This window comes from Miscanthus floridulus, chromosome 18 (assembly GCF_019320115.1).
Source record: "Miscanthus floridulus cultivar M001 chromosome 18, ASM1932011v1, whole genome shotgun sequence".
Taxonomy (NCBI): domain Eukaryota; kingdom Viridiplantae; phylum Streptophyta; class Magnoliopsida; order Poales; family Poaceae; genus Miscanthus; species Miscanthus floridulus.
This window is the reverse complement of record NC_089597.1, coordinates 46,753,033-46,777,820: the sequence shown is the minus strand read 5'-3', so window position 1 is coordinate 46,777,820 and position 24,788 is coordinate 46,753,033. Positions and strand designations below refer to the sequence as shown.

The following is a 24,788-nucleotide window of genomic DNA, read 5'->3' as shown; positions in this document are numbered from 1 at the left end:
AAATATACCAGAATGAAGATGCTCAAGTTGTAAACCTAAACAAAATTTGGTTTGACCCAAATCTTTCATTTCAATCTCCATCTTTAAATGATGTTGTACTTCATTAATATCGGGTTTGTTGCCAATGATATTAAGATCATCAACCTATATCAAAATAATGCAAAATCATGTTGACGATTTTTTAGTGAAGACGTACACGAGTAGTTATCATTGTTTGTGTATCTCTTAAGAGTAAGGAATTCACTTAACCAATTGTACCATATTCGGCCCGACTATTCCAAGCCATAATGACTTCAGCAACTTAACACAACACATTGCGATTTGCCCTAGGATTTGGTATACTGATTCCCTGGGGGACTTTCATGTATATCTCATAATCCAATGACCCATACAAGTATGTGGTCACTACGTCCATCAACTGCATAGATAGATGATTTTGTACTGCTAGTGATATTTGATATCAGAATGTTATTCCACCCATTACCAGAGAGTAAGTTTCGTTGAAATCAACTCCAGATCTTTGCGTAAAACCTTGTGCCACAAGCCTTGCTTTATATCTCACCACTTCATTGTTTTCTTTGTTTTACAAACGAAAACCCATTTGTACCCATAGGGAAGATACCAGGGGGTGTTGGCAATATGGCCGAAAACACTTCCCTTTTATAGAGCGAGGCATATAGTTTGTGCCATCCATTCAAATACGTCTTCGATTCGAATTCTCTTTCGAAACTGGGCGCGTGCTATTCTAATTAGTATGAGCATAGATCGTGCTGATTTGTCATGTACTACTACTCTTAATCAAATCGGATATGACTATTACACTCGTGGAAGTAAAGGAATAGATGAACCGGGAGAAAGTGACTGCCCGAGAGGCGGAGAAAGAAATTTTCTCCTTTTAATATTAGATTATAATTATAAAGTAGTAATAATAGAGTAATGTATGTGTATATAGATATAGATTGTTTTTATTGTAATCATTTGTGTTCTGTAATAACTTTAGTATTTCTCACTTATGGGGATTAAGCCTATTACTAAAAAAGTGCATATAGATATAGAGAACCCAAATAATTAATGTATAGTGTAGCGGAGTGGTATGGTCTCTGTTTTACGTTATAAATAAGTGGAGTGGAGATGGCCATGGCTGCTACGTACGCTAGGCACAATTGTGGCTGTGCAGAACTGCACAAGAGCGCTTCGCCTCCACCACCACGAACGGAGAAGGAGGCGGCCATGGCCACGGAGGAAACGAGCAAGATGACGGGCAGGGAGAAGGGTGGTCTTAGAACAATGCCCTTCATCTTCGGTAAGAGAGTTTACTAATCAACAGCAATTGTGTTTTCTGGTGGTCTTAATCTCAATTGGTTTGATTTTTTGCGTTTGCACTTACACCCGCAGCCAACGAGGTGGCGGAGAAGCTCGCCGTGGTGGGCTTCTCGACCAACATGCTGACGTACCTCACCACGCAGCTGCACATGCCGCTGGCGAAGGCCGCCACCACGCTCACCAACTTCGGCGGCACCTCCGCCGCGACGCCCCTGATCGGCGCCTTCCTCGCCGACGCCTGCATCGGCCGCTTCTGGACCATCGCCGCCGCCTCCGTCGTCTACCAAGTCGTACGTGCCAATTGCCAAGCAATGCATACAGCATACGTGGGCCGGTGGTGAACTGAGGCTGCGAATGAATGATCACTGACGTTGCCGGATGGATGGCGCACAGGGCATGGCGCTCCTGACGGTGTCAGCGGCGCTGCCGCGGTTCCGCCCGCCGTCGTGCAAGCCGGGCGGCGCGGTGACGTGCCAGGAGGCCGCGCCGTGGCAGCTGGCGGTGCTGTACGTGTCCCTGCTCCTGAACGCGGTGGGCGCCGGCGGGTACCGCCCCTGCATCGTGGCGTTCGGGGCGGACCAGTTCGACGAGTCGCGGGCGGCGGAGCGCGTGCGGAGCTGGGGCTTCTTCAACTGGTACTACTTCTGCAACGGCGCGTCCATGCTGCTGGCCGTCACGGCGGTGGTGTACGTGCAGGACAACGTGGGCTGGGGCTGGGGCCTCGGCGTGCCGGCCTTCTGCATGGGCGTCTCCGTCGCCGCCTTCGTGGGCGGGTACCCGATGTACCGGAGGCTGGAGCCCGCGGGGAGCCCGTTCACGCGGCTCGCGCAGGTGGTCGTCGCCGCTGTCAAGAAGCGGCGGCTGCCGGCGGCGGACGTCGACCCCGCAAGGCTGTACGAGAACGACGAGCTCGACGCGCCCATCTCCATGTACGGCAAGCTTGTGCACACGGATCAGCTCAGGTACGTACCTGCGTCCGCTGCCTTGATCTGTTCTTCCACTGCCGTGCACTGCATCGACTGGCGACAACCCACAATCTTTAGCCGATAGAGCATAAGAAATTGCCAAGAAAGGATCACGGACAGGGCAGATCTAATCACAAGGCCATGTCAAGTGGCGCCAAAAATGGACATCGTGCCATGCTGCAAGCCCGCAACGGTACAATTTCTCGTGCTGTCCGGTCTTGACTTTAACACTGATGAGAGAAAAAGATCACAACGCACGGGTCCACGTTTGTTTCCTGAAGGAACAAGCGTGATTGCAGTCTGGGTTAATTGTAATTGTCACTACAAATTTAATTTCAACCATATCACTCCAAATTTATGTTTCGTCCATAACATAAATTCGAATTTCGATACTAAACTGTCACTACAAATTTGAGCTCAACTGAGACCGTTCCCCGGGCATGCAGCTTCTTTGACCGCGCGGCGATCGTCACCGACGGCGACCTGGTCACGCTGACGGACGCAGACTCCGGCAAGCCGTCGCCAGCCCCTGTACCGAACCCGTGGCGCCTGAGCACCGTGCACCGCGTGGAGGAGCTCAAGTCGGTGATCCGCATGGGGCCCATCTGGGCGGCGGGCATCCTGGTGATCACGGGGTCATCGACGCAGCACACCTTCTCCCTGCAGCAGGCGAGCACCATGGACCGCCGCCTGGCGCCGGGCCTGTCCACGTTCCAGATCCCCGCGGGGTCCATGACCGTCTTCGGGCTGCTCGCCATGCTCCTCACCCTCTTCGTCTACGACCGCGCGCTCGTCCGCGTGGCGCGCCGCTTCACGGGGCTGGACCGCGGCATCTCCTTCCTCCACCGCATGGGCGTCGGCTTCGCCATCAGCGTGCTCGCCACCCTGGTGGCCGGCTTCGTGGAGCGGCACCGCAGGGACGCCGCGGCTGTGGCGGCCGGCGCCACGGACGCCGGCACGTCCCCGCTGTCGGCCTACTGGCTGGTGCCGCAGTACGCGCTGCACGGCGTGGCCGAGGCCTTCACCTCCGTGGGGCACCTCGAGTTCATGTACGACCAGGCGCCCGAGAGCATGCGCAGCACGGCGACGGCGCTCTTCTGGCTCTCCATCTCGCTGGGGAGCTACGCGAGCACGCTGCTGGTGGACGTCGTGCACCACTGGAGCGCGGGGCCCGGCGGCGCCAACTGGCTGCCGGACAACATCAACCACGGCAGGCTGGACTACTTTTACTGGGTCGTCACGATGCTGCAGGTCATGAACCTGCTGTACTACGCCATTTGCGCCAAGCGGTTCAGGTTCAAGCCTGTGCAGCTCCACAAGGAAGAGGAGGAAGAAGGCGGCAAGGCAATTGTGGAGCTGCAAGAGAAGGTTTGAGCAGCGTACCCTTTCAGCTATGCGCAGGTAGAAAGAAGGTTAAACCGTTAGGCTATCTCAACAACAACATCCAAAATACAAGATCAATTTGTCCTTTGAGTAGCGTTATATGTAAAAGATTTAATACGTATTCGGCATCTTCTTTAACAATAAGATCCAAAAAAAAATCATTTCTATAAATGGGTTTCCAGGAGAGAGGATGCTCATATTTGGGTTGTGCCTCTCAGGTAACCTAAAATAGGTCTCTCATATAGGTACTCTGTTGGAAGCTAATTTTGGATCTCGTGCTATCCATTTTAGGTTTAGGTGCCCATATGGATTCAGTGTTGAAGACGGTCTTAGTGCTAGGAAGGTTGTCAGAAACTTCAAGTCTTTACTACATGTATGTGAGCATCCGGATTAAAATCCTCATAATATTGAAGGTAGATCAAGGAATGCAGGGAGGTTGTTCAGGCAAGCAACCTCATAATCAGCTTGTTCCTTAGTTGGTTTCAGCCAGGGCTTATCAGCCAGCCTACAGTGTTTTTCTCTCACAATAAATTAGCATCGGTCGAGCTTATCAGCTCAGAAATCAACCAGCGAAGAGGCTCAATATTGTCAATGGTCAAATGACAGTTGACAGCTTTGTCAATGGCAGTCTGGTAGAAGCTATCTGGTCTGGTCCTGAGACTTGGCACAGCTAAAAATTACAAATCAACTATATATATTTGTAACTAGGAAACAAGCATGAGGCACATGTTGAACCTTGACGTTAATACATATAGGACTCTGATTGTACATTAGGGTCTACGGATAAACACAGAGATTGTTCAGACAACAGTCTTTGAAAGTTGTCAAGGCAAATTATGCAACACATTTCTCGGTGCCAGAAACAATTCGATCTCCAATCCTGGCATAGCTTACAGATTATTAATAATCAGACTTAGTAGTAGGAAACAGGTTTGCACACACAATCTGACACGAATTCCCCCAAGCAGAGTTTTTCAGGTAAACAAACTACAGTGCACTGTCGCCTCTGATCTTTAATCCCAGTAGCAGTACATAATGGGCCTGTTAGTTGATTGGGGCTGGTGCTGGTTTGGGCTGGGCTGGTGTAGGTTTTTTTTTTGAAAGGAAAACACTGTTGGCCCTGGTTTGGGCGGACTGACAGGCTGAATAGGACGCGCGGCGAGGCGCGAACCTGTCGCGGGACGGGCGGATCAGACGGTGAACTTGATCTCGAACCCGGCGGACGGATCGACGGGCTCGGCCGGGGACGGGACGACGGCGGTGACGGTGGCGGCTGGGGGGCCGACGGGGAGGCGGCGGGTTATCATGTCTTCGATCTTCGCGGGGTCGCCGGAGAGGAGGGCCTCCACGCTGCCGTCGCGGCGGTTGCGGACCCAACCGGCGAGGCTGAGCGATTCGGCTGTGGACGCCGTCCAGTCGCGGAACCCCACCCCCGTGACGCGGCCCTTCACCACCACGCGGACCGCCTACCGTGCGGGCTCCAGCTGCGGCGCGGCTGGAGGCGTGGAGGCGTCGGGATCGGCTGAGGAGGCCATGGCCGCGGTGGTGGTGGTGGTACGGTTGTGGACTTGTGGAAGCAGCGGGCCGTGGAGACTGGAGACTTGGAGAGGAACGAGACGAGACGGCCGAAGCAACGAACTGCTGGAACTGGAAGATTCTGGAAAGCCAAGGCCTGCCCTAGTAGGACAGCCCAAGCCAGGCCCAATAAATTTAGTGACCCTGTTGGGCTGGGTCGCGCTCGCGGCCCGTGGCAGAGGGTGTGATGGGCTACGGTGCCGTTGCGGCGGTTGCGGACCCACCCGGCAAGCCCAAGCCCGGCTCAATAAATTTTGTGGGCTGTTTTGTTTTACCTTCTTTTAAAAATGTGGTATTATTTATCTATATTCGCAGTGTCCCTTTTCCATGGTTACTTCTCGCAAGCAATGCTGCATATATTTCTTGCCTTTCAGCTTGTGTCATTTTCTACGTCGATGTGCATTATTTTCATTTGCATGTACATCTTCAACATGAGTCCTGCATCAAGGGCTATCTCCATAGCATCAGTGCACACACCATAATCATGCATATCCTCAATCTTGTCTAAAAAAACCCATGTTCTTGTGACTCTTGGCCAAAAAAATCCATCCTTACTGGAGATACAAATATTTATATATGCAACATTTTGTAGTGCTTTGTGCCTATAAACATCACCTCTTCATTATTACTAAGCTAATGGCCTTCTTGTTCCTTTTCAGGTTGTATTGTTTCTTTGGTTTGGATTATATTATTGCAAGGTCAGTCTTGGTATGCTATACTAATGGCTTGTATTCAAGAGACCCTTTAGTTCATTTCTTCAAATGCATGTAGTTTATACAAGTTATAAATTTTACAGTAGCTCTGGGTGATAGTTTCCTATGGGTAAGATTTCAAACAAGTGTTCAGAAAAAAAAAACACCGTAAGTAGTATACCCACAAAATGTATACCAAGTAGTGTTAGGAAGACATTGAAGATTACTTACACACACAATGTACACCAAATACTGTTAGGAAGACACCGGAGATTACTTACACACACAATGTACACCAAGTCGTGTTAGGAGATTACTTACACCCACAATGTACACCAAGTAGTGTTAGGAAGGCGCACAATGTACACCAAGTAGTGTTAAGAAGACGCTGGAGATTACTTGGGTGAGATATTGCTTCTCTTGTGGTAGCTATTAGCTTGATCTCTTAAGTCCTAAGCTACGCAAATCAAGTACATCAACCTTTGAAATGTGTTGTAAAAAAAACCTTTGAAATGAATATGGAAACATGAGTTAGTGACAAGAGAGAAAATTCTATGTGAAAAAATAGACAAAGATTGACAATTGCATTATAGGTTTCACTAAAATTGAATCTAATTTGCCAAACATTTAGCCAAGTATTTAACGACTCTATTTCTACATGAGTTTTAAAATAAGCTAAACATAATAAATCATGACATTTAGGAAAATATCCTCTAGGTGTCTACTCCCTCTATCCCAAAATATCTACTTTTCTCCATTTGTGTTTACTTGTCAGCAACTTTTTACTGTAGCCAATTTGATCATCTGTTTTTTCTTCTAAAAAAATCTTAGATACTTCAATATATATAACACTAATAAAGTATGTTCAATAAAGAATCGTATATGTGAAAACTTGATGTATCTAAAAATCTTTTGCAGGAAAAAATGTACGATCAGGATTGCTACAGTAAAAAAACGGTGACAATAATTGGGTACAACAACCAAGACAGATGGAAAATTACCAAAATACCCTATAGATGTCAACCTGTTGCGATGGTGAGAGTTCTCCAGTACGGGAAGCGTCATTTCACACGTTGAAGACGGCAGCCCTTTTTTTATTTTATTATTGCAGGATGGGTCACGCGGCCCCGGGCATCTGGATGGGCCAATGGAGCCTCCATTGATTTTTTTTTCCTTTTGTTTTTGAGTTCTTTTTTTATTTTTTTGGTTGGACACGCTAGCGCTGCGCAGCTATAGGCTGTCACGTACGGACGACTGTCTAGCGCTGCAATGCTCTGATGGTTCCTGCCGTTGCTGCACGCGTACGCTGCTGGTTCAGGCCGAAAAATTTTAAACTCCAAACGTGCAAATATACTGGGCCGGAGAGAGTAGTTTAATCTGTGTGTTTGGTTGCCCTTCCTAAATTTTAGTCGTTGTCTCATCGAATGTTTAGATACATACCTAAAGTATTAAATATAGACTAATTACGAAATTAATTGCATAGTTTGCGACTAATTTACGAGACAAAACTTTTAAACCTAATTAGTTCATAATTCGACAATGTGTGCTACAGTAACATATGCTAATGACTTATTAATTAGGCTTAAAAAATTCGTCTCAGTACTGACAAATTATGTAATTTATTTTTTTATTAATATCAAATATTCCATACAACATCCTCCGATACACCCCTAAATTTTAATCACCGGATAACACACGTAAGTAGAAAGGTTTCTAGTAAGTTGGAGTCAAATTCATTTGTTGCATCACCAACAAGAGATGCAACAGGGACATCGATGATCCTCTCACATCTTTTTGAATCAATCCATAGAAATATTGAAAGCAAATCTAAGCGCCAATGCGCCATCCACAACCGTTTTCTCTCGGAACAGAGCAGATAATTACAGGCACGGCATATTTGTCAGAAACACCACAGTTCACAGGGCTGCATAAGACATGATCACAAGAACCGAGTGCATGCATCAAGCAGTCACCATCCTGGTCCACTCATCGAAGCAGCTCCTCGTCGTGATTGAGATTATTTGACTCAACGCCGTAAATTAGCACTAACAATCTCCAGGAAAAGAACGTACGTGTTCTTCCGCAGATTGATTACCACAGGCGAGTGGCGCCGTTCGCCAATGACCACGCCGCACGGATGGCCGACGAACCAGCCCACAAGTCAGGCGGTGGGCTTGCGGTGGAAGCCCTCGTCGGGGGCGACCGGTTCGGCGGGGGAGGGCACGACGGCGGTGACGACGGCGGCGGGCGGGCCCACGGGGATCCGCCGGGACACCATCTCGTCGACCTTGTCGGGGTCCCCTGAGAGCAGCGCCTCCACGGTGCCGTCACGGCGGTTGCGGACCCACCCAGCGTCTCCACGGTCCAGTCCCGGAAGAAGACGCCCTGCACGCGGCCCTTCACCACCACGCGCACCGCCTTGGTGGGAGAAGACTGCTGCTGCGTCGGCGGCGGGTCGCTTGGGCCGCCCGCGGATGCTGCCGCCATGGCGCGGCGGGGTGCGGTGGCGGTGGCGGTGTAAGGGGCGGAGGAAGCGGGGCGCCGTGGTGGAGGCGGAGCTGGAGGGGAACATTCTGGAGCAGGCAAGGAGAATGCGATGCGATGCGATGGTTGGACCACGGACTGATTCGGACTTTCGGAGCCAGGCTGGTTGGCCTGTGTCGAGGTAGCCCACTGGACCGAACTAACAGTTGAGTTGGCCAAAACCGGGAGGAAAGTTGTATTTTTTTCCTTTTTTTTTTGAAAGAGATTGTTTTTTTTTCCTTAGATCTTCTTTGTATTTTTTTTCCCTTAGGATCTTCTTTTTTTCCGTAACGCATGTGCATCTCTTTTTTTTAAGAATTATACAGTAAACACACGTACGTAAACCCTATCCCTATGAGCGCCTCCGAAGGACTGAGCCGGCTTATCTCGAGATTCACGAAGTCACCACAGGCATCTCGCTGTCAACAGGGACGTCGCCTGTCACTGAAAGCGTAGCGCCGTTAAATCAAGAACTAGATCAAGCATCTCGACCCCTCTTAAATCGTATGGTCGAAGAAAAACAATGACCTATATGTACTACTTACAGAGATCAAGCTTGCACTTAGATACGATGGTGTCCTAACCTTTGTGCATATCCTTTGGTCCAATGTATATATAGAATCTGAAATCCATGGCCAAGAATACCATGTAGCCATAAATATCACTAATAATAGTAATTACCCCTTGTAAAATACACGTCGTTATATAGTGTGTTCATCAATCATTCATATAGACATATGTTCATCAATCACTAAAACCAAATTTAGGGGCTTAATGTGTTCACACTACCGCTTCGTCAGCCATCCATCTTAATCTCAATCGCCACCACCGCTCATCTTGAAGCTCCCTTTAGGTCTATCGAAAACATGTATAACTCCTCCAAACGCTAACCCGCCTCTCCCCTACATCACCCACGACCCACCCACCCACCCTAAAACATCACCAGAGCTCGCAACAGGTAGAGAAGAAGGGGAACTTGGCAATTAAAAATTTGGATGTGGGTGAATGATTTCACCCAGGTGTGATATAGCAAATTTGTTTTCATTAATATGTGTCGTTGATCTATGAGCATCACTTAAAGCCACAAGTCACATCTAAATCCTTATTTTTTTATCCCATGGACCAAAAACCAAGTGTCAAGAAACAGCTAAATTATACTAATGCCTGTCGATCATATTTCATAGTGTTTGGACCCTACAAAATACTCACTCCATCCACATAAGAATGTAATTCTAACAAAGTACCATGTTAAAGTATCTTGACTTTGACTAACTATAAATAAAAAAATAATACTTATAATATCAAATAAGTATTATTATATTTGTCATGAGATATATTTTCATACTATATGTATTTGGTGTCATAAATATTAATACTTTTACCTATATATTTGGTTAAAGTTTAGACACGATAACCAACAATACATCTAGAATTGCATTCTTTTGTGGACAGAGAGTACTTGAGCGTCGCAAGCCTTCAAAAACATGAGTTTAGATAGGCATGTCCCAAAATAGCAGTTGCTAAATTTGGTCAAAATTGCTTAAGCGTTACAATATCATGAAATATGATTTGCCACTTTTTTATTACAGATCACCATTTTTTGTCACCTATCAAAGATTAGATTTTTTGTAAAGGTATAGATTACAAACACTATTTATTTAACTTTATTATTTATGTATGTATAAAAGTACTGGCAAATTTGCTAATTCAAAAGAAGAATTTAATAGTAAGTAGTACAATATATTTAAACTACATCGTTACTAGACAACAAACTACATTTTTTTAAAACTACAACAAACTACATCATTTTACTAGACAACAAAGATAACTTCTGTACACATATATGCAGTACACAACAAACAGAGCTCACATGAGCAATAGTACTCAAACGAAGCCTCCTCCATTTTGCACGAGTGTTTGCATTTTTCTTATTGTCAAAATTTAACAGAGCTTCCCTCAAAAAGTTAACAAAGCTATTCTTTTGGTAGTAGAAAATGTGCCCATTGACAAAAACAGACATGTGGTGACTTCACGGTCGACTTAGTATTTCGAATGTTCTCATATCAATAGGGTTTTTGTGTGTGTTTGTAGAGTTGAGTGTGCGTGCATATTTATGATGGGCATCTGTGTCTGTACCATGTAACTAAAAAATAGCTTTATTAAATTTTCCATGAAATATATCTTGATAATTTATTTGAACTTGTAGATATTAATGTATTTTTTTTCTAAAAACTTGGTCAACATTGAAGGATTTTGACTTAGAACAAAACTAAGGTGCCCTAGAATTTGGAATTTTGAATGAAGGGGATATTTGTTTATGTTGTAATTATATATATTATTTATCGTAACGAATAAGGTTTTTAATACTGATATAGATTACACACACTATTTGCTAAATCAAAAGAAGAATTTAGCAGATAAGTAATACGATACATTTAAACTACAATGCTTTTACACAACAAACGAAGCTTCCTTTGTATACAGAAGATATACAGCACACAACACATGGTGGGCAGTAGTACTCAAGTAGTTGCATTGGTACGGTTCTCCGATTAGATATCTTTCCAAAGAAGAAAGGACCCTCTAAAGCTTTCCATGAGAGTTTATTCTGTTCCAGCTATCTTTTTCTTCAAGGTCTCAATGTCGGCGGCCAACTCTTTCCTGCTTTCCTGTAATTGGAGTAAAAGAAGAACCAAAGACATTTTTGTAAGAGAGCTTCTTTGTATAACACGTAGAGATGAAAAAAAAGTTAAGATAAAGTGCAAAAGAATTTTATATGCACGCTCTCTCTATCACTCGGTTACCTTGAAGAGGAGGTAGCGGTACACGAACCAGCCGGTGTAGCCGAGCCCAACAAGCTCCAGGATCTTGGGGAGCTGCTCAAGAACACCAAGGCCGGTTAGCGCAATTCAGAGCGTTGGACTGGAATTTGAATAATCGGTAATGCTCCTACTCGAACGTCCGACGTTTCGGACGCGCGTCAGAAAATAATTCGACCGGCGCCTCGTCTTATCCGCCCGCTCGACGCCCTCCCCATCCCCATCCCGTGTCCACGCGCTTCACTTCTCTCGTTCTTCTCACCCTCTCCTCCTCCCAGCTCCTCCACTCTCTCGTTCTGCTCGCGCGCCGCCGCCCCTCCCTCCGAGACCTCCATGCCGCAACAATGGTGGCTTCCGGCGAGCCGCCCCTCCCTCCCTTCCTCCCTCCGTGACCTCCATGCCACCATAGAGGAGGGCGGCAGCGGCGGCTTCCGGCGAGCCGCCCCTCCCTACCTCCCTCACTCACTCCGCGACCTCCATGCAATCGGAGAGGAGGGCGACGGCGACGGCTTCCGGCGAGGTAGGTGTGCCCTTCTCTGGATCTGAGTCCTCCTCCTCTCTCTCCTTCCTCCTCATCTAGATTTGAGCTCTCCTCCTCCTTCTCCTCCTCTGGATCTGGATCTGAGGGACGCGGCGGTGGCTAGGGTTTCGGCAAGCTCTGTTGCAGTAGGCTTGCTTTGCTATTGCAACAAGCAGTATTTCTTTGTTACATTAGTTTTTTTTCTAATGTTGCATCTCGCATTGAGCCTTTTGTTTATGTTGTTGCAATAGCGTCGTTTTGCTGTTGCAACAGGCAATATTTCTTTGTTGCATTAGTCTTTTTTTTATGTTGCATCTCGCATTGCGTTTTTGTTTATGCAGTAGTGTTGTTTTGTTGTTGCAACAAGTTTTTTTATTTGTTGCATTGTTCTTTTTTTCCTGACGTTGCATCTCGCACTGCGCTTTTGTTTTCTATTGTTGCAGTAGCTTTGGTTTGCTGTTGCAACAAGTAATTTTTCTTTGTTGCATTAGTATTTTTTTCTGATGTTGCATCTCGCATTGCGCTTTTGTTTCTGTTGTTGCAGTAACTTTGGTTTGCTGTTGCAACAAGTAATTTTTCTTTGTTGTATTAGTATTTTTTTCTGATGTTGCATCTCGCATTGCAGTAGCTTTGTTGTGTTGTTGCAGTCGCTCTTGTTCTAATGTTGCAGTAGACTTGTTCTGATGTTTCACCTCGCATTGCGCTTTGTTTGATGTTGCAAACAGTTTTATGATCGGAGTGCGTTGGGGGCGGGTGAGGTTGGGGGCGAATGGGAAACCTGTTCTATTCGATCCGTTCCGTGCAAGGGGGGAGGTTGGGGGGGGGGCAGGTTCTGTGCGTGGGGAGCGGAGAAAGAGCGGTTCCGATCTCTGTTTTGTTCCGTGCAGGCGGGTGGACGTAATCCCGTGCGAGAGGGCGAGGCGCGATACGAATGGCCCGACGTCCTTGCGTCCACGGCACCGTCCGATGGATCAGTGCCCGGACGTCAGCGTTGCCCTTAATAATAGCCAGGTGTTCCCTCACGGACACAGACACTACAACTACATACCAGCGGCACGGCGTTGATGGCGCCGACGACCACGGACGTCAGCCAGAGGGCGACGATGGCGCCGCCGCCGTACAAGAGGACGGTGGGCTTGTCCTCAATGGCGTCCCACTGCAAGTCAAAAGTCAAATAAAGCACAGCAGGGGTGAGGTTAAGAAGGCATGCGCGCATTGCCTGATGGCCAATAGATACATGCCAGATATGTGGACGGCCGGCAATTGGCATGTACCTTTGCTTTGAGGTCCTCGATGAGCTCGTCGCCGGAGGCCGATGTGTCCTCGGACGCGGCCTTCACACGGAGCAGGGAGAGCTGTGCATCTGCAACGCCGCGAGAATCGCCAAAGCACGGGTGAATAATCCTCTAAAACGACGTCAGATGAGCGATCTGCTGTGACGAACAAAACCGGCTGAGCCAGCTAGTTATTACCTTGGAGGCGAAGCTGGCAGACGCTGCGCCGAGGGAGGAGGGCGGAGCACGGGGCGGCCGGCAGGCGTGCGCCGCCGAGGAGCGCCACGGAGTACGCCGTGGCCGCCATGCCGGTGCACCAGCTCACTCTTATCGCTACGGCTAAAGCGCTTCTCGGCCTCTCGCTCTCTTTTTGTGGTGTGCTGGCTATGCGCTGCTATGGACCAAAGTGGAACGGTTATTGTGCACGTAGGTCTCGCCCGTGCCCTGTTGTGTCCTCTCGCCCTGAGTGGTGAGTGCACACGTGGCCATATGCTTGGCTGTGATTGGCTGCCTCCCTATCTTGAAAATCCATGTATGGCCTCTCATTCCGGGGACTGATTGTACTAGAACGGCAGGCCCACCGACGGACTGTTTCTTAGCTTCCGGCAAAGAGCCAAAGACTCGTGTACTAAAACATAACGTCTAGTAACTACCAGGAAAACGATTCGCTCATTCTTATGCAAGCGGATAAAAAGAACGCGGACGGTCTATCGGACATCTTGACACGCTATTGCGCAGGCTCAGGAGTCAGGACAGAAGATCAGTGAGGCTAAGTCTAGCATTTTTTTTTCTCAAGTAATAAAGATGTTGATGTAAGCTGGAGGTGTGCAAAATTCTTAACACCACGACAGAAATGTTGAATGACAAATATTTGGGATTGTCAGCGCTAGTGGGTGCAGATCAGATCGGAGTGATTATTTTCGGCATTTGATTGACATAGTAATAACTAGAATTAATGGGTGGAAGGAAAAATGTAGCACTATTTGGAGTGGTTTTCATGATATTTCTATTGAGCATTGTAACAGAGATGTAAACCATGTTGCGCATAAGTTGGCAAGGCGAGCTATACAAACCAAGACAAATTGTATTTGGGACGATGAGGCCCCTAGCTTTATTGTTGAGTTTGTACTAAATGATGTAACTGTCTTTAATTAATAAAGCTCCCGGTATGCATTGTAAAAAAAACATAAAATCTCACAGTATCTCGAGCATCACCCATAAACCCACCTACAATTATTTGGATGTCAAAAATAGGAACGCACACTTTTCGCTATCTGTGATAAGCGGAAAAACATTAAAAAAAATAGACAATTGCTCATGAAGGTTTCTGCAGAAAGACCCTTTGTTTCTAGCAAACATATCACAATTACTGGTACCTAGAAGCATAGTATGCTCCTAGGTACATTTTTTAACCTAGTGTCTATTTAGTTGCATTTTATTTTGCAAAATTTTTCAAGATTCCCTGTCACATTGAATCTTTAGACGCATGCATGAAGCATTAAATATAAATAAAAAATAAAACTAATTACACAGTTTAGACGTAATTCATAAGACGAATCTTTTAAGCCTAATTAGATTATGATTGAACATTAATTACCAAATAACAACGAAAGTGCTACAGTACCATTTCGCTAAAATTTCGCCAACTAAACAAGGCCCTAGCATACCGATGGAATGAACAAAGTATGAACAGTAACATAATATAGTTATAGATCTTAGGTTGTTACCCTTTATGGGTGTACCATAGTGTTTTATAAGTACATTTTTATGGAAAATGGGACAGGGCCATTTGCCAGTTATTTAAAAAATTATATAGTTATAACCATCTGACACGGAGTAAATACGTCACAAAATTGCCTTTTCTTCTTCGTACAGACTACTTCGTTGCAATCTTGCATTTCACACAGTTGACCGTACTTGCTTGATTCTGCTCAATGTGGTACTTGGGCCATGTTTAGATGGCCGCTGAATCGGCGGCGCCCAACTTTGGCAAACACTGTAGCTACTGTAGCATTTTATTTTTATTTGATAATAATTGTCTCATCGTTGACTAATTAGGCTCAAAACGTTCGTCTCGTAAAGTACAACTAAACTGTGCAATTAGTTTTTGATTTCGTCAATATTTAATACTCCATACATATACCGCAAGTTTGATGTGACGAGGAATCTTCTTTTTGCATAGTGCCAAATTCTGGAATTCAAGGGAACTAAACATGGCCTTGATTCTGTGCACAGCAGGATCCTGCGCCGTACACGGACAAAGGTATCGAGAAATTCATTGTGCACTGAAGCCAGAGACGATCTGTTTATGGGCCACGAAAGATGCCCTGGTGCACCGTACTCCCTGTTCTTGAATAACTTAACTCAAACCTTTTTGACCAACTTAATACTGAATCACTCAGTCACTTCAACGGAACTATCTGAGGAGAAAAATAAGTGCTGTGCTTTGCTCATTTCTTTATCAGACTCGTCATCTTGCTCCGATTCATCTTCTTCACCAGAATCATCCTCAACTGATTCCGGGAAAGCGAATTCAGCAACAATGGGCAAATGATCACTGCCAATTTCCTGAAAAAGATTTATGGCACAAATTAGCAGTTACAGATATAGTACATAAAAAGATCCACATTTCAGGATCACCAAAGATTAGGATTAAGATTAAGCTGTTGTTCCACGGAAGTATTTATTTAAATTACTACGGAGCAAAACAGATGGGGTATTACCCTGGTTGGAAGACCCCTCGTTCTCCTCAAAACACCTATAGGTAACGTGTCCAAAACTCTGGTGCATTCAATTCCACGAGTGTGCCTTCAACAAAGAATCTGTCACATTGTGTATACATACAACAAGAATCAGGCAAACATTTAAAAGCATACCACAGATAATCAACAGTTCCAAGAAACTTCTTGTGATAGGAAGTCGCCAAGGGTTCACCATGAAGACCCCTATTGTTTGAATTTCCCTAGAATAATAAGCAGTAGTTACATTTGAAGCCGTAATCTAAATGTCAAAAGTCGTCGTTCTCCCAATTGAAGTTCCATGTACCTTTAACATGGCATATGAACTACTGAGCTTCAATGGATGTTCAGCCACCACGACATTTGAACACCCTGTTGCATTTCTCACTTCTTCATCAGTCCATTGATACTTGAGCAGACTGAGAAATATCAGGATAAGTCTTCAGTAGAGGAAAAGAAGACATGCACTAGGTTAATAGTGATCTGACAAGAAAGACTGCTGACCTACAAAGCTCATACAGGCCAAATTCAGAGCTATCAAGTCCAGATAACTGCCTTCTATCATGCAAAGAAATGTTCAGCTGGTTACACAAAAAACAAACGCAATGTGCACTGTCGGTTAAATTTTGTAATAACTAGGGATAACTATAATTTCCTCAAGAAGTTCTAAGGCATCACTCTACCATCATTGTCGACAAGAACTTGTAGATAGCGCTCTGCTCTCATAAAATAAGAAAAAGAAATAACAGAAGAAATAAAAAATGTCAGTAACATATCAAAAAGGCTCCCACATTCTTCAAATTAGATATCATAACAAACTTAAGATGGCCTAGTGGCACCGCACTACCATGGACACATAACTATTTTATAGTATATCTGTTATGGTCGGTAAGACCTATCATCGTAGGCAGCGTGGCTAATCCTAGCACGCGGTCAGGTCATGGCTGGGAGTCCTAATTTTAGACACACATGCATGCGTTGTGTCTACAGAGTCGGTTTGGAGGAAGAGTTAGAGTCTAAGTTAAGTTAGATTGATTGGTTAAGAGTTGTTTTAGGAGTCCAGGACTTGGGAAGTCGGTTAGCTATGTTATTGGCAGGTCTTGTAACGCCTATAAAGGCTAACCATATGGAATAATGGAAGTTCAGCCTGGGATTGAGATATTCTTATCTCCCTCGGGCGCCTGGCGCTCCTGATCTTCGTCCCTGTGTTGCCGCGACTAAGATCACGGCTCCAGCACGCCGCAAACCCCCACGCCTGCTCGCCCCCGTCTCTCCTCCCTACTTCCTCCGCAGCAAGGCCAGGCGTCGTAACAACTTGGTATCAGAGATCATGTCGACGTCCGGGGCCGTTCCGCCGCCAATTCCACCCACCTCGAGCCCCCCCACGTCTGGGGTTCCAGCCACATCAGGCGCCCTTGTCCCTGCTACATCGGGGGCCCTGATTTCCCCCACCTCGCAGCCTTCACCGCCGCCGCAGATGTACGCGATCCCTGCGGAATCTCTGACGGAATTCACCAATGCCATCCAAGGCATTCAGAACCAGATGGCCCTGCTGAACTTTCAGATGACCAACATGGCGCAGCGCCTGACGGCCATTGATGGGCGGGACCTGCCCACTGCAGCGCACCTACCACAGTTGCCGCAGCCCGGCTTCGCTGCGCTGCCGGCCTCATCTGCGCCCGTACTCCCGGATGCAAGCTCTGCGTCGTCCAGTGTGCTTCCGACGTCCACTGCAACGCCATCAGCTCCAATGGCGACCACCGCTGCACCAAGGGCTCCACCGACGTCGGCCAGCCAGTTCGGCGTGCCGATCACGCAAATTTGCTTCCCGCCGTCACCCTCGCCGATCCCCTCCTTCGAGTCCGTCATGGGGGGCATGCCAATGGCGTCGGCTCCAGCGGTGTCGGCACCTGCGCGGATGTCTGTTCCTCTGGCGATGGAAGGGGCACAGGAGGGTCACGTGGTTCCCAAGTACCACAAGCTCATGTTCCCAACATACGACGGCAAGGAGGATCCGCTCGGCTGGCTGAACAAATGCGAGCAGTTCTTCAATGGCCATCAGACACGCCATCAAGACCGGGTCTGGCTCGCGTCGTACCACCTCACCGGCGTCGCCCAGCAGTGGTACCTGGTGCTCGAGTCTGATGCTGGGCGCCCAATCTGGGATGACTTCCGCACACTCTGTCAACAGCGGTTCGGTCCGCCCCTCAGCACCAATCATCTCTCCGACCTGGCGCGCCTTCCCTTCACCTCCACAGTTGATGCTTATATGGAGGCGTTCCAGGCACGGGCGGCGCATGCAGGCAGGCTGTCGCCGGGCCAAAAGGCCAAACTGTTCACCGGAGGGCTGCCCGAGCACATCCGCGTCGATGTGGAACTCCACGATCCGCAGGACCTCCAGCGGGCGATGCACCTGGCACGTGCGTACGAGCGCCGAAACGCGCCGATGCAGCTCGCGCTGCCACCTCCGCCACACCGCCGCGCCACTGGAGTGGCCCCTACGACTCCTGCAGCCACAGGGACGATCTCTGCAGCCTCATCCTCTTCATCAGCAACGTCGCAGCGCCCCTTCAAGAGGCTCACGCCGGAGGAGATGGCGGAACGTCGCAGGCAAGGGCTCTGCTACAATTGCGACGAGCCTTATGTGCGGGGCCACAAGTGCGCCCGGCTTTTCTACCTCGAGGTTGCCGATTACATCGTGGAGGAGCCGGACGATGACGCTGAGGACAACAAGGCAGCGCCACCTGCTGCAGATCCGCCCCCTTTTGACCCTGATGCCCCTATGATTTCCCTGTCTGCCATCACAGGTATCCGCGACTCGAGCACCATGCAGCTGCGCGTCCGGATCGGTGCGCATGAGTTCACGGCGCTGTTGGACTCCGGGTCTACGAACAACTTCATCAGGGCGAGTGCTGCGCACCGTGCGGGCCTGCGCCTCTTCGATAGCCGGGGCGCTCACGTCGTAGTGGCCAACGGCGAACGCATGGCGTGCCAAGGCCTGGGCCGCAACGTCCTTCTTCAGATCGGCAGGGAATCTTTCCGCCTCGACATGTTCTCCATCCTCGTGCAGGGCTGCGACGTCGTCCTGGGGATCGCTTGGCTGCGTACCCTGGGACCTATCTTGTGCGACTTCGCGACGCGTACCATGGCCTTCAACCTCCGTGGCCGTCGCGTTGTCTGGGTGGGAGTGGAGGCGTCGAGCTCGCTGCCAGCAACAACAGCCGACCCTCTGCTGTCCAGCACCCTCTTCACCGACACATGATCTGAGCAGGACCTCTTGGAGCGCCTCCTGGACACATACAGCGACGTTTTCGCTGCTCCAGCAGGTCTGCCCCCGGCTCGTGACTGCGATCACCGCATTCATCTCAAGCCAGCAGCCGAGCCGGTGGCTGTTCGTCCCTACAGATACCCTCAAATTCAAAAGGACGAGCTTGAGGCGCAGTGTGAGGACATGCTACAGCACGGCCTGATCCAGCCCAGCACATCTCCGTTCTCAGCACCTGTTTTGCTGGTCAAGAAACAGGACAACACCTGGAGGTTTTGCGTCGACTACCGGGCACTCAATGCCGTCACCGTCAAGGACAAGTTCCCTATACCGGTGGTCGAGGAGCTGCTTGACGAGCTCCATGGTGCCCGCTATTTCACAAAGCTGGACCTTCGCTCCGGATATCATCAAGTGTGTGTCCACCCCGATGATGTGCACAAGACGGCGTTCCGAACGCACCATGGCCACTTTGAGTTTTTGGTCATGCCTTTTGGCTTGTCCAATGCTCCTTCTACGTTCCAGGCACTAATGAACTCCGTCCTCAAGTCCTTCCTGCGCCGTTGCGTCCTTGTCTTCTTCGACGACATACTGATCTACAGTGGCTCTTGGACAGCACATATGCAGCACCTCCGCGTCGTCCTCGACGTTTTGCGCGCGCATCACCTACATCTCAAGCGCGCCAAGTGTGCATTCGCTGCAAGGGCGGTCCACTACCTAGGACATGTGATTTCAGAAGCTGGCGTCTCCATGGATGTCTCCAAGGTGGAAGTTGTGCAGTCTTGGCCTCAGCCGCGTTCCGCCCGCGGCTTGCGTGGCTTCCTGGGTTTGGCTGGCTATTATCGCCGCTTTATCCAGGACTTTGGCGCCATCGCAGCGCCCCTCACGCAGCTCCTGCGGAAGAATGCGTTCCAGTGGACGGAGGAGGCAGCAGCAGCGTTCGACGCCCTGAAGGGGGCCCTGTCCAGTGCGCATGTTCTTCATCTACCAGATTTCAGCAAGGAGTTCGTGGTAGACTGTGACGCGTCCGGCTCCGGCTTTGGCGTGGTGTTACATCAAGGAGCAGGTCCACTGGTGTTCTACAGCCGGCCGTTCGCAGCCCGGCATCTCAAAGTGGCGGCATACGAGCGCGAGCTAATTGGGCTCATCCACGCCGAGCGTCATTGGCGCCCCTACCTCTGGGGGCGTGCTTTTGTCGTGCGCACGGATCACTATGCGCTGAAATACATGCTGGATCAGCACCTATCGACAATTCCACAAACTCAGTGGGTCTCCAAGCTTATTGGCTTTGATTTCAGGGTGGAGTTTCAGCCTGGCCGCGCCAACACAGTCGCAGACGCCCTCTCACGGCGTGATGGAGATGTTCCCCTGCTGGAGGCCTTGACCAGCGCTGATGCATCGCTGACAGCATTGTCTGTGCCGGCGTTTGACCTCTACAACGAGCTGCGCCATGAGTTCGACAACGACGCAGAACAGCGCGCCTTCCGCGATGCTGGCACCAATGGCGACCACGGTGCAGCGTGGACGGTGCGCGAGGGGCTGATCCTTCGGGATGGCCGGGTGTGCGTGCCCGAGTCGTCCGCGGTGCTTCCTGATCTCCTGCAGTTGGCTCACACGGTTGGCCATGAGGGCATCCAGAAGACCCTACAGCGCCTCCGCACGGACTTCGCCGTGGAACATGACCGGCGTGTTGTGCGGGATTATATCCGTACATGTGCTACGTGCCAGCGCAACAAGACTGAAGCTCTGCACCCCGCCGGTCTACTTCAGCCTCTGCCGGTGCCATCGCGGGTGTGGGCTGATATTTCGCTGGACTTCATTGAGGTGCTGCCCAAGGTTCATGGTAAGAGCGTGCTGCTTACGGTGGTTGACAGGTTCTCCAAGTATGCCCACTTCATTCCATTGGGGCATCCTTACACGGCCGCCTCCGTCGCCCGTGCATTCTTCACCGACATCGTCCGCTTGCACGGCTTTCCGGAGTCGATCGTGAGCGATCGATACCCTGTCTTCACAGGCCACTTTTGGCGTGACCTGTTCCGGCTGGCTGGGGTCAAGTTGCGCATGAGCTTCGCCTTTCATCCCCAAACTGGCGACCAGTCGGAGGCGGTCAACAAGGTCATCACCATGTACCTTCGCTGTACTACCGGCGATCGTCCTCGCGACTGGGTGGACTGGTTGCCATAGGCGGAGTTCTGCTACAACTCCTCGTTCCACTCCGCCCTCCGCACGACGCCGTTCCAGGTGGTGTATGGGCGGCCACCCCCGTCCTTGCTGCCATACGACCGGGGTACAGCTGCTACTGAAGATCTTGATGCTATGCTGGCCCGCCGTGATGAGTACCTCGCTGAGGTCCGGGACAGGCTACTCCAAGCGCAACAGTACGCTCGCAAGCATTATGATGCCCATCACCGTTTCCTGGAGTTTGCATTAGGAGACTGGGTTCTCTTGCGCTTGCTCAACCGTTCTACGCAGTCGTTGGAGCCGGCTGCGCGAAGGAAGCTTGGGCCCAAGTATGCTGGCCCCTTTCAGGTGGTGGAGCGCATTGGTCAGGTGGCGTATCGCCTGCAGCTGCCTGACAATGCTCGCATCCATGATGTGTTCCACGTCGGCGTCCTCAAGCCCTTCATCGGCACACCTCCAACTTCGACGCCGCCACTGCCTCCGCTTCAGCATGGGCGCCCCCTACTTCTGCCTAAACGCGTTCTGCGCTCCCGGCTGCAGCGCGGCTCCTGGCACATCTTCGTGCAGTGGGCTGGTCTGCCACCGTCTGAAGCAACGTGGGAGTCAGTGGACAGCTTCCGTATGGCTCACCCTTCGTTCCAGCTCGAGGACGAGCTGTTTCCAGAGGAAGGGAGTGATGTTATGGTCGGTAAGACCTATCATCGTAGGCAGCGTGGCTAATCCTAGCACGCGGTCAGGTCATGGCTGGGAGTCCTAATTTTAGGCGCACATGCATGCGCTGTGTCTATAGAGTCGGTTTGGAGGAAGAGTTAGTCTAAGTTAAGTTAGATTGATTGGTTAAGAGTTGTTTTAGGAGTCCAGGACTTGGGGAGTCGGTTAGCTATGTTATTGGCAGGTCTTGTAACGCCTATAAAGGCTAACCATATGGAATAATGGAAGTTCAACTTGGGATTGAGATATTCTTATCTCCCTCGGGCGCCTGGCGCTCCTGTTCCTCCCTCTGTTGCCACGACTAAGATCACGGCTCCAGCACGCCGCAAACCCCCACGCCTGCTCGCCCCCGTCTCTCCTCCCTACTTCCTCCGCAGCAAGGCCAGGCGTCGTAACAATATCACTTCTGAATATTGCTATGTTTGCATTGCAGTTGTATAACAAGAAACTTGCTACACATAATTTTGTTCTATAAGTAAAAAATCATATGTGTCAAGAAGCAATAAAGGTATACATCAGGTGTGCTGTTGAAATCACCAGCAAGCACGATAGGAATTTTATCCCATTTTTCAGCAAGAGCATTTGCCTTCTCAAGTAGCATGCGAATCTGCAGGGAGAATCAAAATGGAGAACAATAAATTGGATAAAGTTCTAGGGTGGTGAAACAGAAAGTAGCTAATTGTCAAAAATATAAATTCTATTCGCAATAGGCCATGTCCATAAGAATAGATATATGTACAAAGAATACACACGGCAATAAACGAGGCTGAAATTAATACCTGGCCCAGTTTTATATCACCCCGCTTTGGATTAAACAAAACATGAATATTCCCAAGTACAAATTTGTGTGCTCCGTTAAGCTGAAAAATAAATAGGTAAGAAGCATTCAGAAAATAATGTTCAATATACCAGCAATGAAACAATGGTTACTTAGCTGTAAATGGATGAAGAGAGCTACAAAAATACTACCAGATTTTACAGCTTACGGTAATTAGTGGACAGTTTCTGTAATTTATAATACACATAGTTTTTTTCTATGATTTTGTTTAAAATGTACAATCATATGGAATTATCCATTGAACTAACTAGTGCTACTTCAGGTACCTCAAAAACACATATTTGAGCAACATTATTTCGCAGATTGAATTCACTAAAGTCAATACTATCTTCCTCAAGCAGATGTAACCTACATTTGGAAACAAAGATGAAATGAAAATACCATTTTATTCAGATCAATCAATATAATAAAGGTCAATGCATCATCCATACCGTTTTGACTTCCAAAACATGGCACATCCATCTCTAGTATCTCCAGTTCGCCTCTGATGATCACAAACTGTCACTTAAGAACTGAAACACAGAAATATTTGAAAGAAAATGTCTTTGTGAAGGAAGTGATGTACCTGAAATATACCTTCATACCCTCTGCTCTTCATTCCTGCAGCAATATCCTGAAACCTATCCACCTCCTAGCTTCCAAATAACGAAGCGTTACATAGTACAGTGCGAGAATGTCATCATTAGCATTGAGACTGGATTCTTACTTGAAGACACACTAAGTCAGGATCCCAGTGCCTAATTTCACGGATAATAAGTCGCCTCCTGGAATCCCATCTCAATGCATCCCAGGGGACATCCAAATAAAGGTCAGGATGATTCTGGCCATTGTAATCAGCCAAGATGTTGTATGACATGATAGTGCAGGCATCTAGAAAAACAAAGCACGAGCACTGAATCAACCATGAAAGAATTGTGTCCAGCTCACAAGAACATTCCACATGAAATAGACAATACAGATTCATGGCAAAGGTCCGACAACAATCACAATATTCGCGGGGGGTGGGGGGTGCATGTTCTCAAAAAAAAAAAAAAAAACTGACTCAAACAAATTTTCTTACTTGCACTAACTAAGCGGACAATGCCCTAGCCAGTTCCTAGTAGCAACACTTAACATATAGTAAGAAAAGCTTTTTAAAAAAAATAGTAAGAAAGCAACACCGCGAGCATACTCAGGCATATAGACAAACATATGGTGAGCAGAGGCAACTGGGAACTATTTTCTGCTAAATTTATGCGATGTCAGATAACTAAGCACGACGAATACCTCCGGAGGAGGAGCACTTCGAGGCGTCCTCCGAGCAAACCCAAAGCCTGGAGGAGGGCAAGGCAGGCTGGGGCGCGCGGAACCGCTGCCAGACGCGACCAGGGGCGCGCTCCGGGCTGTGCCAGCGGCGGCGGTGGTCGAGGGGCACGGTGTTCTCGGCGGACGCGCGCCACGACGCCGTGCTTCCAGGAGCCGACGGAGAGCGGCCGCGTTTCCGCGGCAAGTGGGAGGCGGGCGCCGGCGGCGAGAGCCGCGCGCGCGGGGCGGCGGTGGATGACATTGCCCCGCTTCGAGACATGGCGTGGCGGTTGCGCGGGCGAAGGGGATGGAAATTGACGGGCTTGCTTTGCTAGGGTTGTCAGATCTGGCCCGTGCATCTTTTGATTGACGATGACGACCAGTCGACCACAATGCGCTACAGAATTTACATCACCCAATCCCTTAGCCTTTTCCTTGTGTATCATTAAAAAAAAGATGGTCTTTTTGTACAGGTCATTAAAAAGTTCCGACTTAGCTAGGTGTCATGACACTTTATTTCTTTGCTTTACAAGCTATTCCGTCCATTTTCGTTGATAACGGTGTGTAACAGCGAGGAGAAAAGACCGAAGTGCCTTCAGTCTAGGCAGGATGAGTGAAATTGCCGTTTGCCCTGTGTGCCACTCCCTGACCAAGCGTTTGAGCACCAAGACGGCTGACGTGGGCAAGTTTTTTGGCGCCA

General features: G+C 48.7%; 4 protein-coding genes and 2 pseudogenes across 6 annotated transcripts; 2 read left to right on the top strand and 4 right to left on the bottom strand.

The window, feature by feature from the left end:
* Positions 1–1,147: 1,147 nt before the first annotated feature.
* On the top strand, positions 1,148–3,957 carry LOC136520324 (protein NRT1/ PTR FAMILY 3.1-like). The gene is made up of 4 exons (XM_066513791.1): positions 1,148–1,303; positions 1,396–1,613; positions 1,717–2,285; positions 2,735–3,957. Exons 1-4 carry the CDS (start codon positions 1,231–1,233, stop codon positions 3,660–3,662), a joined length of 1,788 nt encoding a protein of 595 aa, XP_066369888.1. The 5' UTR covers positions 1,148–1,230; the 3' UTR covers positions 3,663–3,957.
* Positions 3,958–4,407: 450 nt separating this feature from the next.
* LOC136520326 (uncharacterized) lies at positions 4,408–5,362 on the bottom strand (annotated as a pseudogene).
* Positions 5,363–7,729: 2,367 nt separating this feature from the next.
* On the bottom strand, positions 7,730–8,525 carry LOC136520325 (uncharacterized; annotated as a pseudogene).
* Positions 8,526–10,813: 2,288 nt separating this feature from the next.
* LOC136521671 (protein CURVATURE THYLAKOID 1A, chloroplastic-like) lies at positions 10,814–13,471 on the bottom strand. The gene is made up of 5 exons (XM_066515428.1): positions 13,273–13,471; positions 13,075–13,163; positions 12,849–12,956; positions 11,266–11,337; positions 10,814–11,130 (listed from the first exon to the last, which is right to left on the bottom strand). The coding sequence occupies exons 1-5, from the start codon at positions 13,379–13,381 to the stop codon at positions 11,065–11,067; spliced, it is 444 nt and encodes a 147-aa protein (XP_066371525.1). The 5' UTR covers positions 13,382–13,471; the 3' UTR covers positions 10,814–11,064.
* Positions 13,472–14,839: 1,368 nt separating this feature from the next.
* Positions 14,840–24,513, bottom strand: LOC136521670 (carbon catabolite repressor protein 4 homolog 3-like). Of its 3 annotated transcripts, XR_010775606.1 has the most exons (15): positions 24,071–24,513; positions 23,511–23,674; positions 23,370–23,435; positions 23,236–23,288; positions 23,071–23,152; positions 22,746–22,826; positions 22,504–22,573; positions 22,177–22,418; positions 16,496–16,528; positions 16,317–16,393; positions 16,120–16,231; positions 15,951–16,036; positions 15,798–15,882; positions 15,293–15,642; positions 14,840–15,016 (listed from the first exon to the last, which is right to left on the bottom strand). XR_010775606.1 is itself a non-coding variant. In XM_066515425.1 (14 exons), exons 1-14 carry the CDS (start codon positions 24,366–24,368, stop codon positions 15,469–15,471), a joined length of 1,623 nt encoding a protein of 540 aa, XP_066371522.1. In that variant the 5' UTR covers positions 24,369–24,513; the 3' UTR covers positions 15,087–15,468. The 3 variants fall into 3 exon arrangements, 2 of the variants coding, with proteins under 2 accessions (XP_066371522.1, XP_066371524.1); XM_066515425.1 differs by lacking the exon at positions 14,840–15,016 and having other exon boundaries at positions 15,087–15,642; XM_066515427.1 differs by lacking the exons at positions 14,840–15,016; positions 22,177–22,418 and having other exon boundaries at positions 15,100–15,642; positions 22,481–22,573.
* LOC136521669 (uncharacterized) lies at positions 16,498–22,127 on the top strand. The gene has a single exon (XM_066515424.1). It carries the CDS (start codon positions 17,143–17,145, stop codon positions 19,072–19,074), a length of 1,932 nt encoding a protein of 643 aa, XP_066371521.1. The 5' UTR covers positions 16,498–17,142; the 3' UTR covers positions 19,075–22,127.
* Positions 24,514–24,788: the final 275 nt, after the last annotated feature.